At 30.9% G+C, this 17,337-nt stretch overlaps 3 protein-coding genes across 5 annotated transcripts; 1 reads left to right on the forward strand and 2 right to left on the reverse strand.

Annotated features, from left to right (window-relative positions):
• Positions 1 to 2,508: 2,508 nt before the first annotated feature.
• Positions 2,509 to 10,374, reverse strand: PIG-L (phosphatidylinositol glycan anchor biosynthesis class L). Its single transcript, XM_040721770.2, has 2 exons — positions 10,020 to 10,374; positions 2,509 to 3,620 (listed from the first exon to the last, which is right to left on the reverse strand). The coding sequence occupies exon 2, from the start codon at positions 3,362 to 3,364 to the stop codon at positions 2,597 to 2,599; it is 768 nt and encodes a 255-aa protein (XP_040577704.1). The 5' UTR covers positions 3,365 to 3,620; positions 10,020 to 10,374; the 3' UTR covers positions 2,509 to 2,596.
• Positions 5,217 to 14,745, forward strand: LOC121126442 (gamma-aminobutyric acid receptor subunit beta). 3 transcript variants are annotated; one of them, XM_040721768.2, is made up of 9 exons: positions 5,217 to 5,357; positions 13,065 to 13,165; positions 13,223 to 13,287; positions 13,334 to 13,539; positions 13,634 to 13,716; positions 13,778 to 13,906; positions 13,961 to 14,239; positions 14,316 to 14,395; positions 14,483 to 14,745. In XM_040721768.2, the coding sequence occupies exons 2-9, from the start codon at positions 13,114 to 13,116 to the stop codon at positions 14,588 to 14,590; spliced, it is 1,002 nt and encodes a 333-aa protein (XP_040577702.1). In that variant the 5' UTR covers positions 5,217 to 5,357; positions 13,065 to 13,113; the 3' UTR covers positions 14,591 to 14,745. The 3 variants fall into 3 exon arrangements, with proteins under 3 accessions (XP_040577702.1, XP_040577701.1, XP_040577703.1); XM_040721767.2 differs by lacking the exon at positions 5,217 to 5,357 and adding an exon at positions 12,837 to 13,008; XM_040721769.2 differs by lacking the exons at positions 5,217 to 5,357; positions 14,483 to 14,745 and adding an exon at positions 12,848 to 13,008 and having other exon boundaries at positions 14,284 to 14,395.
• Positions 14,401 to 17,174, reverse strand: LOC121126440 (zinc finger Y-chromosomal protein). Its single transcript, XM_040721765.2, has 6 exons — positions 16,917 to 17,174; positions 16,194 to 16,816; positions 15,603 to 16,136; positions 15,302 to 15,550; positions 15,062 to 15,243; positions 14,401 to 14,996 (listed from the first exon to the last, which is right to left on the reverse strand). The coding sequence occupies exons 2-6, from the start codon at positions 16,653 to 16,655 to the stop codon at positions 14,771 to 14,773; spliced, it is 1,653 nt and encodes a 550-aa protein (XP_040577699.1). The 5' UTR covers positions 16,656 to 16,816; positions 16,917 to 17,174; the 3' UTR covers positions 14,401 to 14,770.
• Positions 17,175 to 17,337: the final 163 nt, after the last annotated feature.

The following is a 17,337-nucleotide window of genomic DNA, read 5'->3' on the forward strand; positions in this document are numbered from 1 at the left end:
ACGAATTGTCCTTATATGAATATGTTTTATACGAAGTTATCGTACACCATTTTTGATATCCCGAATTGTCTATCTTCTTGCTTACAGCTTGATGGTAAAGATATTAGAACATTCTCTGAGTGACCATGGCACGCACATTTCTCCACAATTCCATTGCGTTAATTTTTACTTTTTTTCATGTTCTGAATCAATTGCATTTTATGGACCTGTTAAAATGTTTGAATCTACTTTAATTTCGAACCACAAATGGAAGTAAAAATTAACTATGAACTCGATGATAACTTTTTTGCTTTATATCCCGTCAACCTGTAGAGGACTACTTGCTGCTGTGAGGCATCTTGAATGTGAAACAATGCTGATTTTCATATTAAAAAGATCTTTATCTGTAATTCCTGGATAACCATTTTTGTAATCCAATAAGCATAAAATTGATCATTAGAGCAATCAACGACTCTTTCATACATTTCACGCTTATTTTTCTGAATTTATAATCAAATTCTAAGTCGTGAACGTTACCACAAACAATTTTCGGAATTTTCAATATTTATAATAAATAAACAGATAATAAAGTTAATATATATTATTCATATAGTCTAGAACACCTGAAAACGAGTTAGCTCCATTTTTGGGACCATCGAGCTCAATTATTATGTGGCATAGTGGTAATTACTCGGTAAGACGTTCACACGCTATTCGAAACATGTCTAAAGCTCAAGAGTTTCTTAATTAGTTCTACCATACCACTATGAGCCCTTGTGTTTACAACAACTTAATATCCTCCAATATAGTGCAATGTTTGTTAGATTCCATATTCGGATAAAAATGAAAATGTAGAACTAGCCCTTGATTTGGCATGTTTTCCTTCGGGAGCAAGATGACCAATATATTACCTTCTTGATTCTAATGTTAAAGTTACACGTTCTTGTGTTTCTTTCGAAGAATATATTTTTCCAATATTATCCGACACAATAATATTTTTCATGTCCAACGGGCTATTAAAAAAATACAATCAATTGCCTTATTTGAATCTAATTTTAGCTCTTGATTTTCTTCAATATATTTTGAAATTTCTCAACCAATTTTACCTTCTGATATTATTTTACTTTTTTGGTCTGGTGTAATAACTTTGTAATCAATTAAAAGCCTTGTAGCAATGGGAGCGGAAGCTCGTACGGTTATGCCATATCTAATGATTATGTGAATAAACTATCGATAGTAGTGATTGAAAAACTGACATCAATCATAAGTATGTATGTAGATCATTATAGGTCGTATAAAGAGTTACATAGGACAGTTTTCGTTGTTCAAAATTATAAATTTGTATAATAGGGTGACTTATTTGGCATAAATGAAAAATAAAAGTATATTTGATAAAAATATATTATACACTTAGTATTAAAAAAACGAGATTTGAGTAGTAAAAATGAAGAGAAACATCAAAATAAAGGCGCGTAATACGCGGTACTAAAATATAATATTTATTTATTGATGTCATTTTTGGAACTAAAATACTCATATATTTATATCACTTGATTTTGAAGGTCATTGCCGATGTGCGAGCCTCACTCTCCTCTTATACCTTTAACATTGGTGATCAGAGATTCAAATAATATTAAACACCTGTATTTTGATCATTAAAAAAAATGGTTTGGTAAACCTGACAATTTGAAGAATGTTTGGGAAAATAGCAGCTTAGCTGTCATGAAGTTTCATTAAATTAACTTCACATATCTATGAGATTAAGGAGTCACTAAGGAGAGATTATTCCCTAACTCCACTACGTACCTAGCAATGATATAGGCAGGAATTACTCCGTTGTCGATCTTCAATACTATTACGATTCCAACAAGGATTTACACTTAAAACTCCATAAAAAATATTCATAGATACTCTACGCCTTTCATGCTTAGTGATTGTTATATAATTACTGTGTTCTCTCCAAGAATAAAAGAATAATAATAATGATAGCATTGGTAAATCAAAAATTATTTTGAGCCAGCAATTACAGAGAGCGTGATCTTCAAATTTCATATTTTTTAAACCTCTGTTGACGATGTACACAATCCTTGGTTTCAAGTAGTGCTGTGTCAGTCCTTATTTATTCAGTCCAGGCCAGCCTTAGGACCAATCCTTCGGACTGCAAAAACTAAAACTGATTTTTAAAAAGAAATAAAGATGTGTGACGTCATGACTGCAGTCCTTTGTGCTAAATAGGAACCGACACAAACTTAGTTTCAAGATCAATTTGAATAAGAGTTCTTGGATTCCAAGAAAACAACTTATTTGTACGCATTTAATATAAAAAAATGACATTAATAGAGTAGACTTAGTTAATTTCTACTAATGATTAATCATACGTGGATTTGGAACAATAATACACTTCTTTGAGCATCAAACATGACAATGAAACCATTAGGACTAAAACATCAATTTGTGTAACAATGAGCATTCACAAACTATATAGACAGCACAGATCTATAATGTATACAGATTATATAAGGCTCCAAGGAATTATCATTATTTTATTTGAATATAAATTAAGTTTTCGTGTGAGTCTTTTCGTCTCTTTCATCACAATTTCAACATAAAACTTTTATTATTTAAGAATATCATATGTATTAATAAGGATATAACGAGAGAAAATCATATAGATCTTCCGAAACCAAACATACTGAGACCCATAACACATCATTGCTTTTTGAATGTTAATCCAATCCTTTGGACTTGCTATAAAGGAAATGGGTGAGAGAGCATAGCTCATGGGGAGATCAAAAATTCCCGAATATTTGCGTAAAATATTAACACTATTTAAAACAAGTATGCGAGTATTGTTAGAACGAAAGGATTGGCTCCTCTCTTCACTCGTGAGAAGTAGGAGAGCATTGTATATAGAGGAGTGATTCTTGTGTCCTGAGACTCCGAAGCGGTCGAATGACAGAATGACTCCTATGTCCTGCGATTCAACATACTGATAAATAATATCTGCAACAAGTTCTTCACTCCAACGGGCCTTGGGATTATCCTGGAGTTTTGTGTAGTTGAGAAGTGTTATATTATCCTTGGATATAGACAAGGCCTCTGCAGCTTTATATAGCTCCATCTTACGAAGATTTCCTTCACCACGGAAGTTACCCCGACTCAGAACCAACAAGTGCACATTCATTTCGTGGTCGCGTGTGAGATTTGCAATGGTAGGCCCAAAGAACATAACTTCGTCATCGGGGTGAGCAATAACTATAAGAGCACGTGATGAAGGAGGGATTACCTTGGATTTGGATCCGTATAAGCTAATGAGAATATATAGTAGGAAGCAAAGGGCGGCAAAAGTATGGAGAATGAGGAGAAGTGTCAGTTCTTCATCCATGTTTGATCGATGTCCTCTTAGTCTTCAAGTATTTTGTATTTATATTTGTTATTGTGGTGTCGAAATAACCGATGGGTTGATTTAATCGACTCTGTTTCCTTCTAGATAAGAAACAAAATTTAAAAAGTCTTTAGCTTTGAGGAACCCTCATTACGATGTCGTTTTGATTTTTATTAAAAGGGGTCCTTTGATTGATTGCATGGGAATAGAGACTCCGTCTTCTCCAAAAGTGATTTCCTCGAAACGAAGACAATTCCTAGAAGAAACATTTAATTAATACTATGGAATATCATTGAATAGTCATAATTTGGGTTAGTAGTGATGTTAGTAAACAATTATAATTAATTATGTAGAATAATAATCAAATGTCTCTTAATCAAAAGTTTTCTTCCGGCGGAGTTTGTAGCTACATATTATTCAAATTATCCTCATTCATTATCTTTCTTTCAACAACAGACATTAGAATATTTGAATATCTTAATATTTCTATTATATTCATCCCACAAGCCAGGGAGCACTATATTTCTGAAAAAAGAGTGCACTTCTTTTCAGAAAATACATCATCTTTAGTATATCTACGTATAATCTTTTATCCAATCAAACGCCACGTAGATATACTAAAGATGATTGTTTATGTCGGTGTACGGTAACTTCGTATAAAACATAATCGTATAAGGACAATTTGTATAAAACATTTTCATATAAGGACATTTCGCATAAAACCATTTCCTATAAATTTATAAGGAAACGGGGATAGAATACGCCGAATATTGGAGGTGTTTTCAGGTACCACCAAGACTTAAGTAACTTCTAAGAACCCCTCACAACCCCCTTCCCAAATTGTACCCCAAATGTTGGGTTTGTTTTTGGGTACCGTCAAAAAAAACGTACCCAGCGGTACTTGATCAAGTATCAATGGTGGGTTGCATCTCGTTTTGGGAAAAATACCCCTAACATTCGGGGTACAATTGGGGGATGGTGGGGGGGGGCTCCTATTAGTTTCTTCAAGTATCAGTGGTGAGTTGCATCTCATTTTGGGATCCAGCGGTATCCGAAAATACCCCTAACATTCGGGGTACAATTGGGAGATGGCGGGGGACTCTTATTAGTTTCTTCAAGTATCAGTGGTGGGTTGCATCCCGTTTTGGGATACAGCAGTACTTGAAAACACCCCTAACATTCGGAGTAAGGGGCTCTTTGTAGTTACTTAATTATCGTCAGTACCCGAAAACACCCCCAACATTCGGGGTATAAAATGGCAATTCATTAAGTATATCCCCCGAATGTTCCTCATAAATTTATACAAAGTGGTTTTTTACAAAATTGCTTTTATACGAAATGTCCTTATACAAATATGTTTTATACGAAGTTACCTATTACCATTTATGTCAACCTATGTATTTTCTGAAAAGAAGACTCCCTGCAAAAGCTTATTCAAGAATCCCAACCTTTCCATGTCTCTTCAGTTCATATACCATTAATCATTATTAGTGTTGGATCGGATGTATTAATCAATTTGTTTTTATTGCCCCCCCCCCACCCAACTTTGAGTTTATTTTCATATCGGTCTGATCCTTTTTACCATTACACGATCCTGAGGACCGATTAGTTGGTCTATCAGTCCTATGGTCCTAGCTATCTTTTTATTTTCTTCATTCCCAGCTAATTGTTATGGTAATAATATATAATTAAACTAAGAAAATAATAAATTTTAGCCACACACCTCCTACTTCAAACTTCTATCTTTCTATCAATTATATCTTGTCTCTTTGAAAGCGGTTATAATGAAACTAAAATAGTTTAGTTAGTAGCTACGTCATTTCAGCTGTTGCAGTTACCATAAAAGATCGATAAGGACCTGTCCTAGGACTGACAAATTTTAATAGGGCCGGACTGGTAGAACTGCAAGTCTTTTTAGAGCGATCCAAGACTAATCCTTATTCAAGTTGATTGATATATGATTTCAATATGATTCAGGAAGAAATTACTCGAGGTTAAGTGTTTTGAAATTTTTAAAATTCCGTATTCCATATTGGTTTTGGAAATGAAGCTGTTTGAAAGTTGATATTTGTAAAATGTATCAAATATGATACATAAAAGCACTCTTTCCTATACAAAAACAAATAATTGCAATGTGTCACTTGTAACGCTTTTGCTCCAGGGCCACAGTATGTTGTGTACGAGTTGCAACTTGTATAAGAACATTGTACAAGTTGCAATTTCTTTGTCTTAATATTCATTACTTAATTACAACATTGATGATTCTAATTACCAACTATTAACTGATACTATCATTTCTTTGGTATCAATTACATGGTTATTATGTATTTATGAGTAATATAACTGTGGGCATTTGAACTTTATCATGTACCACAGAATATTTATATTTGAGTAATTTGTATTTAAATAGTCATAAATTACAACATTAATATATCGATCATCCATGGAATGTTCAATTGTTGCATTAGCCTCATTCCAAGTACTTTAAGTCCTTAATTTAACGTTATTCATCTCATTTTTGGTAGCAACTGGGACAATATGCTTTTACAAAATTGCAACTTGTACACAAAATATATCCCACAAATTAATGTAAGAATCCTAACCTTTCCATGTTCCTTCAGTTCCTATACAATTCATAAATCATAATATTCAAATTGATTGATTAATTTGATTGAGACAGAAATTACTCAAAGTTAAGTGTTATAAAATTTTTAAAGTTCCATGAAAATAAAAGGATATAAATATATTTATATACAATTGAAATATACATAGATCTAGGGTAACTGTGGAGTTTCTCAAGTTTTGACTCAAAATAATTAAGATCAAATAAATACTGCTGCTGAACAAGACCCTCAAGAAACAAATCCTTTTAAATAGAGCGTTTTCACGAACGTCAGCATTATTGATGTACTTCAATCGAGTTTTATAATAATCAAAGAACTTCTTTCACTAATATTAAGGAAACAAATGAACTTTGTGATGTAAAAATGGGACAAACAAATAAAAGGACTTAAACCTTACTGTTTATCTAAATTGTATCCCTCTATTGCATAGTTTTATTATATATCTGACCCTAAAATGTATTCAAAATAGGATATTATATCGTTATACAATCTTATTTCCATATTGTAGATCAAAATTAACTATTACAGTGCAAAGAATAATATATTTTTCTATAATTTTCCAGCTTTTCTCATTCCTAGTCGATTATAAACAGTGATATTTGAATAAAATCAAAGTAATGTGTACTAAAAATCCCTCAAATCTAGCCATTTTAAGGTATTTTTAGTAGACATTACTTTGATTTTATTCAAATATCACTGTTTATCATTTGCATCAACTAGTATTCTTTTATTCTTAAAGCAATTTGATTGAAGTTTCAATAAGAGTTATAGGAAATAAATTCATTTCATGAAGTAAAAATATCAACTTTGAGCCGCTAAGATGGGGTTCACTTCAAATATGATGCAATTTATGATGTCAGTGAAAATACTCTTTTAATAAAATCTCAAATAAGTTCATTTTGCTTATAATAAACAAATGAAAAATCTAGATGCTATATATCACCGAACAAAAACCTTATAAAATAGATCTTTTGTTTCAGGATTGAATCCTCTCACATGAAATATAATCATATTTTTAAAGGCAATGTTTATTTTGTAAATGATTTCAAGTAATTTACTTATTTAAAAGTTGGCCAAAACTTAAATACAATGTAAAAATACTTTACATGTGGGAATCCTCGAAAATCAGATTTGATACGAAAGAAAACAAATATCCATGCGTGAGCAAGACGTCAAATACTATTCGAATTAAATAATGTGACACATATAAGACTTTTCTTTATTCAGTTTTGTGAGTGATTCCCAATCTTTTAATTACTTCGGAGCCTCTAGGGGGATTTTTAAATTGACCCGAAATATTTACCTCCGCCAACGAAGTTGAATAGACTCAGAGGTTATGATTTTACCTATGTTTGTTTGTCTGCTGATCTCCAGTAGTATGGCTAAAGTTACGGATGGATTTAGATTTAACTTGGTACTCTACCGAGTGCTTATTCCATTTGAGTCTAAACTCTTTTGTATACCTTTTATTAGACAAGACATTTATTGTAGACCTTGATAAATTCACGGAGCCCTGGTTGGAAATCCCTGATTTATGCGATGAACAGCAAAACTTGAATATATTATTTGGGAGTACACATTGAGCATAAACTTCGAGGAGACTAATCGGAACTATGGGATTTTATAATGTATTTATGACTTTGTTGCTCCTTAGGGAGCCATTACTTTTTCGTCGTTGTATACCTACTATGCAATAGTATAGTACTTATATACATCACACGTCAAATATACATATGTGTACCGTCAACACAAAAACAAGCTAGAATGATTTTTAAAGAGTGGATTGATTACATTTGTATTCTTATACGAGTGATCGTCATTTTATATCAACAAATTATACATATTAACCCTTTGGGTGTACCGCACATTGCACTAAAAAGTATCCCAAATTGATCGTCACAATTAAAAAATGACAAATTGATAGATTTTATATTAAAAGAGACATATCGGGGCCAATAACTCCTCCCACAAATTTGAATACAAAGTCTATAATTGACTCAAATATGTCTATGAAATATTGGGATGTATGTATATAAGAAGTAAAAATTAATTGGGATTTTCTCTAGATTTTTGTTTAAAATTGTTTTTAGGTTGATGCATCAAATATATATGTATGTGACCTATCTATGTACATTTACAATCTTCATATTTACCAACCACAAAAATAATCTTAACCTACTTTAAAAAAGACTTTAAGACTGAGTTTCAAAAACACTCGTCATTTTTAACCAAAAATAATATTTAAAAAATTAAAATTATCACTTAGATTCGAATCCTATAGATGGTTCATACAGTCGTGTTCCAATGTACAACACATTGTTACCCCACTCATTTTGCATCTCCAAATGTTAATATGGGTTTTATGAGGAATTAAAATATTGATTCTTAGTAACTCTTTGGGTGTACCGCAAATTTCACTGAGGAGTAGCCAAAATTGATTGACCCAATAAAAGAATGAGAAATTGATGGATTTATGGTTGAAAGGAGCCATATCGGGGCAAATATAAGTCTTTTAAATCAAATAAAGTTTCTAAACTACAGTTAAATATTTGGGGTATCATAAATCATCCCACAAATTTGAATAGTAAGCATATAATGGGCTCAAATATGTCTATGAAATATTAGGATCTATGTATATATTTAGTAATAACAAATCTGGATTTTATCCTCTTTTTTTTTTGTTTTTTGTTCAAGATTGTTTTTATATTGACGCACAATATATATGATTCTCCTTGTCGAGCCGCTATTTTATGGTGAAACGACGGGCAATATATACATTCAACATTTATGATATGTAAAACCCATTCAAGAAATGTTTTCTAATCATTATGTGGAGTAAATTAAAAATATAAAGAGCAAAATGAAGTATTAATTAAATGAATGATTTCAATGTTAACATGGGCCCTACTATTCACAAACACGTTTAGCAGTCCATTGATAACATATAAATCCATATAAATCCATTTAAAACCAATTATAAAATATATAAGTAATATTTAATAAATTCAAATCCATTTTGTCAAAAAAATATTTTGATTCCTCATAAAGCCCATATTAACATTTGGAGATCAATTCCATAAATGTGTTCCTCGTCGTTTCCCCAATCTCCGATTAAATATTACGAAATGAAAGATGGCTATTGGATTATGATAATTCATTCAATATACAATATGAATCTAAGGATCATCCAGGATTTATAGATGCAATATTTATTTCATTGTTCGCCATAGAAAAAAAAACATGTACTTCATTTTGAGTTCCGTTTAACAAATGTACTCCTTTAAGTCAAATGAAGCAATAAGGATTAACATAAGTTTAAAATGAATTCCTTTTTCTTTTTGCAATTTTGAAATCCATGGGCTTTCAATTGCATCCAATGGATAATATGTTAATCATTAAGATATAATATACTAAAGGATTAAATATAATTAATCCATGAAGATTAGTCATTAAATTAAGTATTAGAAGACATCCATTGCCATTAACAGAAAATATTATCTAAGCAATATCCATACTATTAACTATTATAAGAAGTAATTATCATTCCCATATTGATATAAAAATGATTAGTCTATTTATAATCCCTGCTTTTCTTTCTTATTGCCTATGAAGGCAGCTCCTTAGCTAGGTGCAGTGCCGCCAGTGTCACTTATTAATGGCCAATAAATCAGCTGACATTAAAAAAATAAAGATTCCTCATTAATTAGGGATGATTTGCTAATTGGCTCAAAACCTTAAAATGGATGGCCTTTAACCAATTAGAAAGCGAATAGGGAGGGATGAGACTCATTTATAGGGTTATAATAGCCAATAGGGCGCCTATGAATTCCATCCCCTTCCAATGATATTGAGAGATCTAAAAGTATCATTCAAATAAGTGTCATGATGTTTTAACTCATTTACAAGGATGAGTATTTGAATATAAAATACTTTTGAAGGAGCTATTTATCATTACATGCTACATATTAATTAATAATAGTAGTACTAATACAAACGATACATGAATATATTCTATCATAAACTTTCCTTACCCAAATGCAAGTAGTTCAACGTCAAATCCCAACTATTAGTTGATGTTTGTTTATTAGCACAATCTTGACGTCATGTTGATCCTTTGACTAAATTCAATAGTACTCCACTCCTCCTAATAGAAAATCCACGTATCCTCATGTAATGTGAGAGAAGCAGGATTCTGGATATCCTTCATAGAGAAGTCGTAGATAGAAGAGTGTTTCTTACAAGTATTACTATTAGTGGATGGACAATAGTAACACTACATAGTAAAATAATAAAAGAAAAAAGAAAGAGGAAAGGGATGTTTTGACTTTCTCAACTAAACCACGTGAGCGTGGTACGTCATACATCTACTTATTTTACGTACATCTCTCTTTTTTTATATTGTAGATTGTAATGTAATTTTTAGGACGTATATTGTATGTATGTGATGCGTCAACATAAAAACAGTCTTGAACAAAGATTCAGAAAAAAGAAGATCATACTAATAACATTTTTTGACGTCACTTATTTTATTCAAATTTGTGGGATGACGACCAAAAATTTTAGTAATTGTTTGGATCCTTTAATAAATGAAATGACTTATAATAGCCGGTTCAATTCTTTCCATTGTAATAGTTAATATTTGTCTACAGTATTGGAAATAAGATTGTATAAGGATGTAATAGCATATTTTTAATAGATTTTAGGGTCAGATATATAACAAAACTAGGCAAAAGAGGGATATGTTTTCGATAGAGGATAATGATTTAAGTCCTTTTATTTATTGGTCCGTTATGACATCCAATAGTTTATTATTTTTCTTAATGTTAGTGAAAAAAGGGTTTCATTCATATAAAACTTGGCTGTATGACCCCCCAAAATGGCCCACATCAACAATGTTGATGTAACGTGAAAACATTCTAAACACAAAAAGTTAAATAAAAAAATTAACTAGTATGAATATGTGGAGTACAAGTTTCAACTTGTACACCAGATAATATAATATATTCTTTAGTACACGTAGAATAAAGACACTAATTATCTACTCTTTAAATACACGTAAAATAAGGACGTGAGAGCATTAGAACATATTAAAATTTCTATAAAATGGCCACATAAGGATTTTTCTATTCCTTATACAATATATTTTATTACTAATACTTTTTGAGTTTGATCGAGGAACCATTGGGAGGAAATCTTGGGTAGTAAAAAACCAGTCGGGATAGTAGAGAGTGACCTGTATCTAGCTCGTTATACCGCATATACACAAGCCATTTTGGGTTCAAATCATAAGTATTATTACCTTGTGTCAACGTCTCAACCGTTGAATAGAGAGTGAGAACAAATATAATGGGTGATTTTTGAAGACACATTTCATAATATTTCACTTCCTTTGTAGTTTGCAAATGTTGCTTTTTCTAAGGGCGGAACATAATTATCCGTTCCAGAATCAACAAAGCTATTTAACATATTCCGTAAACGCTTTGTATTCTCCTTTCTGATTGGGCAAAACAGTATTGTGTAGGGGTTGTTTCCCTTCGAATCTAAGCCAATAATATATCCGTATGTATACATAGCACATTGTTAGTTTATATTTTGTGTAATTCTGGGGTAGTTAATTTTTCATAGGGCCAGCAAAATAAATAAATTAACTAGCCCTTTTGGCTAATGCCTAATTTTAAGGAACGTTGAGCCCTGCCTAGTTATAATATTAATATTACTAATAAAAGCATAAAAACACATCACAAGTACAACATCGATACAAAAAAAAAATATACATATAAAAAATGGCGTTTTATTAAAGCGGTCAATCCATATTTAGCATCGTTTTTGATATGTAATTCTGTAAAATGTATACTATTTTATCCCCAAGGAAATGGATTTTCTCTTATATCGTTGACTTTGATATTAGAACTTTTGATATTTATCCTCTTAACTAGCAAAATAATACTAATAGTACATAATTAAGATGATTTTGATGTGACCAGGACGGGTGCATGGGTTTGGAATTTTTTTGAAAAAAAATCTACAATTTTTTTTTTCTTAATTTCAAAAATAAATTGTTATTCATAAAAAACTTAATTTTTTGTAAAAAAATAAATTTCTAAAATCCATAGCTTCTTACAGAAAATTAATTTTTCTGGAAAAAAATTTAAAAAATGAAATTACGAATATTAAATTTTTTGGAACAAAAACTCCAAAATAAATTGTTATTCATAAAAAATTTAATTTTTGTAAAAAATAAATTTCTAAAATCCATAGGAAAAAATTTTAAAAAAATTAATTTTAAAAATCCATAATTACTCAGAAAAATTTAATTTTTGGAAAAAAATTCAAAACTGAAATTACTAATATTTAATTTTTTGGAAAAAAAAATCAAAAATCCACTGCTTCTTACAAAAATTAAATTTTTGCGAGAAAATTCAAAAATTAAATTTTGCAAAAAAATTCAAAAATTAAATTTCAATTTTTTCTTCTGCTGCATAAGTTGCCTGAATAAGGATATAATTTCTCGTAAAATGCAAAAATTCCTTAATTTGGGGGGGGCTACAGCCCACCCCTTGCGAACGCCCCTAATGAGTACACTGGCAATAATTAGAATTGCCAACTATTATAAACTATATTAAGTTAAATTTTTATATGTAACACATCCTTTGGGATTTAAACAGTAATCATTATTTAAGGACGAAAAAAATCCATCTGAAAAAACATTAGTTGATTTAGTTTTTTTTTTAATTTAGAAAAGTTGCTTGAATAATATGTATGATGTGTCAACTGTCAAGCAATTTGTTTTATTTAATATACTCGAATATTAATATTATATACAGACAATATATGACCCTCTTCATTCAAATTCCGGTTTTCATCGTGTTCTCATCCTTAACGCAACACTATTAATTTTGTGAAGTACAGTCTACGCTCTACATTTCCTTAAGATTGTATTAAAATTGAGAACTCCTTATTTTTTAAAATGAAAAGGATATATTTTGGAATAATTTCCTCACTATTGTTTGTTCAAATTGGGTAGTCCAAATCTATTCAGTTATTATTAATGTATGCTATTCATTATTTCTGTTTAGGCAAATAAGCGGTGAAAGAATTTATCAAACGTATACTCATGCTACAAAAATGATCGATAGTATAGAAACTTATATAGATCATAATATCAGACCACATTATGGTAAGTTCAAAACGTTTCTAAGAAGCCTATTGTATGTTTTATATTATTAAAATTTAGACCAAAAAGAGGACGTTGAAGTTTTATTCGATATCAAAAGTCTCTATATTAATGAAACTTCACAAGTAAGTTACTTCTTTATTATAAGAGGTTTGTCAATGCCCTTAATAGACAATGACCCTAGACTTGTCTCTTCTTGAAACTTGGGTGGATCCAAGGATTGCGAATCTTGGAATGAATACAACACTCATTCTAGACAGGTTAATTCATGTTTGGAATCCTAACCCACATTTTATTAATGGTCGTGTGCTTCCCAAAAAAATCCCTCGAATAAGTATGAGGATTCAACCTGATGGAAGAGTTAGAAAGAACAGCAGGTACTTAAGGATTACGTCGTATAATTTGATATCTAAATGTTACCATTCTTTTAATTGCTCAAAAATTAAACTCTATATTACTATTTTTTAATAGATATCTTCTTGAATGTCATTGTAATATGGATTGGACTTATTTCCCAATGGATCAACAAAAGTGTAGCGTTGTGATACAAGGCTGTAAGGATTATTTACTCTCCCCTTATTTTTTCACGAATTCACGAGTTCAATATACCTTTAGCAACATTGGAGCCAGAAAATATACATTACTACACGAATCAAAAGAATCTATCTATTGGAAGAACATTAATGATCGAATTTGGAGTAATTCATACATCCATCAAATCAATTGATAATCCATATACAACTGGTAAGTTACATGAGAGATATATAATATGTCGAATCTAAAATTGCTACACTTTAGATCCATCTACCCTCCTGGTTTTGCAATTTACACTTAATCGTATGCCCAACTATTATATAATTAATTATTATTTACCTTCCATCATGATTGTGAGTTTTTCCTGGGTGTCCTTTTGGAGTTGCTCTGTCTCTAATAGTGTGGGATGCATTCTGTTTTCCTTCCTATCCTTTATCTTCGTAATGTTTAAAACGAACAAGGAAGCACTGTTTAATCACTATTTACGAGCCATTGATATCTTTAGCATCGTATCTCTTGGTTTAATTCTGTTGTCATTCTGGGGTAAGTTATCGATGACGTTTCTTTGGTAGTTTAAATGAGTTTAGGATATCTTTCTTTGCTTGCTATCCCTGGGTAGATATATTCAGAAAAAACGTGAATAAACGCAGAGACATTCTGAGAAGGCAAATGGACTGTGATAAAGTGTGGACAAAGCCTGTAAGTTCCTTTTTATTAATTTTATTCTCAGTATTATTTCCAAACATTACTTATTAAATTAAAAAATACATTACTTTATCCCTTTAGGAAACCCTTAAGAGATTCACTCTGGAATGTCGTACCGTATTTCCAACATTTTATATTGGATTCTTAATTATATATTGGGGTACACTTACCATAAACAGAAGTTTGTAGTTTTATTTATCAACATGGATCAATGGATCATATGTACTATTCATAAAAAATGTCACTTTCTAAATACCGTAACGAATAAGGATATAATTTCGTTTGTATATAACCATCTATTGTAATTGTTTTTAAAGTGAATTATAAAGTACATAATATATTAATTGGTTAAATATATAATTAACAAGATTAAAGGTAAAAAGGCTTGGGAATAAAATCAGAAATATTTTCTTTAGGCATCAAAACATTTGAATTTTCTCGAGCGTGAACTTTTAATTTATGATAGTTGAGGGATGACCAGAGTCGAAATTTAATTTTACAAATACCACAACTATAAGGGAGACGGCCCGTATGAAGAGTTCGATGCTCACTTAAATTTGATGGAGAACCGAAGCGTTTATCACAGTCATTACATCTATAAAGATCATATGGGCATAATTATTTATGATTCGAAGGTTTCGATTTGAAATGACAACTCACTTGTATGGTTTATCTCCTGTATGAGTTCGATAATGCCTAGTTAAATCCTTACTCGCTCTGAATTTCTTATGGCACACATCGCAATCAAAATTTTTGATTTCCGAATGATTTTTTTTGTGATCCTTTAGATAGGATAGTGATGAAAATTTGACACCACAGACAGAACAATCGAAAGGTTTATCCTAAATATATAATTATTTAACTTGTTAAAAGCACATCAATCATTTTCAACAGAACAACCTTTAAATGAACGTTTCGTAAATGTGATCGCTTCGCTTTATCCGTTTTAAACAATCGATCACAGTAATTACATTGGATTTTTTTATCAGTATGCATGAATGATTTTTCTTCTTCTTGAGTTGGTAAAGTCATTGGTATATTATTCGCATCTTTGGATAAAATTTCAGTATTATTTATTTCAAAAGAGCCTGTATCCATAACCCCTTTAACGAATCTTGAGGTTTCTTTGTGAGAAGTAGGATTTATAAACTAAAGAAAATAAATTTCAGGATAAGTTGGGTTTGAAAAAAAAGGATCTTACCAATTTTTTATTTAGATTCTGAACGCTCTGGGATGTCTTATGAGTACTATTTTGATGATCCAACAAGGTTGAAGAAGAGCTAAAGTTAATCCCACAGTCAGAGCAAATATGAGTAACAAATTCGTCTCCATGAATATTCTTTATATGTGATTTTAGTCTGTAAATAGAAGAATAACGCTTTCCAGGGCATTTTTCACACAAGAAAGGCCTTTCCTCATAGAGTAAATGTGTTTTTTCATGGATTTTGAGTTTGTAAGCCTGAGCAAATGTTTTGGGACATGAAGAACACTTAAAACTTAATTTGTTATCTTGTGGGTGAACTGTACTCATGTGTCTCCAAAAAGATGTGGAATAAAATTTTTTATTACATATGAGACATTCCTTGTCCTTTGCACCCTTATGCCTTTGTAAATGCTCCAGGAGAGAGGCTTTCCGAGTGAAATCTTTTTTACAAATATCACAGGTGAAGTTCTTTTTAAGGATGTGTTGTTCGTTTGTGACTTCTAATTGATCCATCACTTTTTCCCTTGAGGACTGAAGACATAGTTAATGTAAAAATTATATTATGGTTATCTTGAATTATATACTCACAATGGTTTTATCGGCACTGTCTTCCTCCGTATTCCCATAATGGTAATCACAAATATCACAAGTGTCAGACGTTCTCTCTGTCGGATCTCCTCTAGCCGCTATGTGTTCATTTTGAAAATGGAGAATAAGTTCATCCAAAGATAAAAAATCGGTACAACAGATGCAACAGTAATATTCAGAGGGGATTTGTCTTTTCAAAGAAGCAGCATGGGTCCAAATCGAAAGTTCCGAGTTTTGCAATATCACAAAACTTAGTTTTAAGTTATTATAGGTCGTAGAAGAAGTCGATAAATTCAATTCCAATGTCCCAGGCTTTAACTCAGTAGAAAAGCAAACAAAGTCAGAAAAATACTCTGAATTAGAGTCCATCTTTAATTTGATAATTGAATGTTTATCCGGGCTGTTTAGAAAATGTAATTTTAAATCGGCATTAATTTGTCTATCATTTTCTGGCAGTGCCATGGTACTCAAATCGGTCAATTTGAATTATCTCAAGGGATCAGTATTGGGACGGGTCTTTTGAATAATTTCAGTGGGAGGCTCATAAATACAACAACTCAAGTCGGAATCTACTCTGAATATGAAATTTCCTACGTGCTGACCGGAAAAGAGGTGATTGATCCCTGTAGTATAAATTATAATTTATTTTATATTATTAAAAAAATAGGGAAAATATGACGTCATTTACAAGGGAAAATGAAACAATAATTATTATTTATGTACCCGTTGTGATTGTATCTTCAAAATGGTTTTTTAAAGACACAAGTCCTTATTTAACAAAGTTAAACACATATTGAGAGTCACTCTCTATCGAAATAATGACGCAAAATGTATTAAGGAACTGTTGAAATCAAGGTATTGAAATGTCTATAAGAATTTTGAAATCCTCATTCCCGTAAAATTATTTGTTATAATTTAATAATTATTAATCGAATATTATTAATAATTGTTTTTTTTTCTATACGCTGCTAGCTGAAATACAATAATAGGGACTCCTAATAGAAATGGACTTGAATCAAAAAGTCAGTAGCAACCTTCAAATAGATTAAATATTAATTAATTATTTATGCATATTGGTTGTTGTCTATAAGTTAAAATCAGAAATACACACTATATTGAGGTCTACATGAACAAATACTAAATT

Source organism: Lepeophtheirus salmonis, chromosome 11, assembly GCF_016086655.4.
Source record: "Lepeophtheirus salmonis chromosome 11, UVic_Lsal_1.4, whole genome shotgun sequence".
In the NCBI taxonomy this organism is placed as follows: domain Eukaryota; kingdom Metazoa; phylum Arthropoda; class Copepoda; order Siphonostomatoida; family Caligidae; genus Lepeophtheirus; species Lepeophtheirus salmonis.

Coding starts and splice junctions, on each gene's coding strand:
- PIG-L (XM_040721770.2), bottom strand. CDS start 3,364: ATGGATGAAGAACTGACACTTCTCCTCATTCTCCATACTTTTGCCGCC.
- LOC121126442 (XM_040721767.2), top strand. CDS start 12,956: ATGAAAAGGATATATTTTGGAATAATTTCCTCACTATTGTTTGTTCAA. Junction 13,166..13,222: donor TAATATCAGACCACATTATG/GTAAGTTCAAAA, acceptor ATTAAAATTTAG/ACCAAAAAGAGGACGTTGAA. Junction 13,540..13,633: donor AGAGTTAGAAAGAACAGCAG/GTACTTAAGGAT, acceptor ATTTTTTAATAG/ATATCTTCTTGAATGTCATT.
- LOC121126440 (XM_040721765.2), bottom strand. CDS start 16,655: ATGGCACTGCCAGAAAATGATAGACAAATTAATGCCGATTTAAAATTA. Junction 15,551..15,602: donor AGAATCTAAATAAAAAATTG/GTAAGATCCTTT, acceptor TATTTTCTTTAG/TTTATAAATCCTACTTCTCA. Junction 15,244..15,301: donor TACGAAACGTTCATTTAAAG/GTTGTTCTGTTG, acceptor TTATATATTTAG/GATAAACCTTTCGATTGTTC.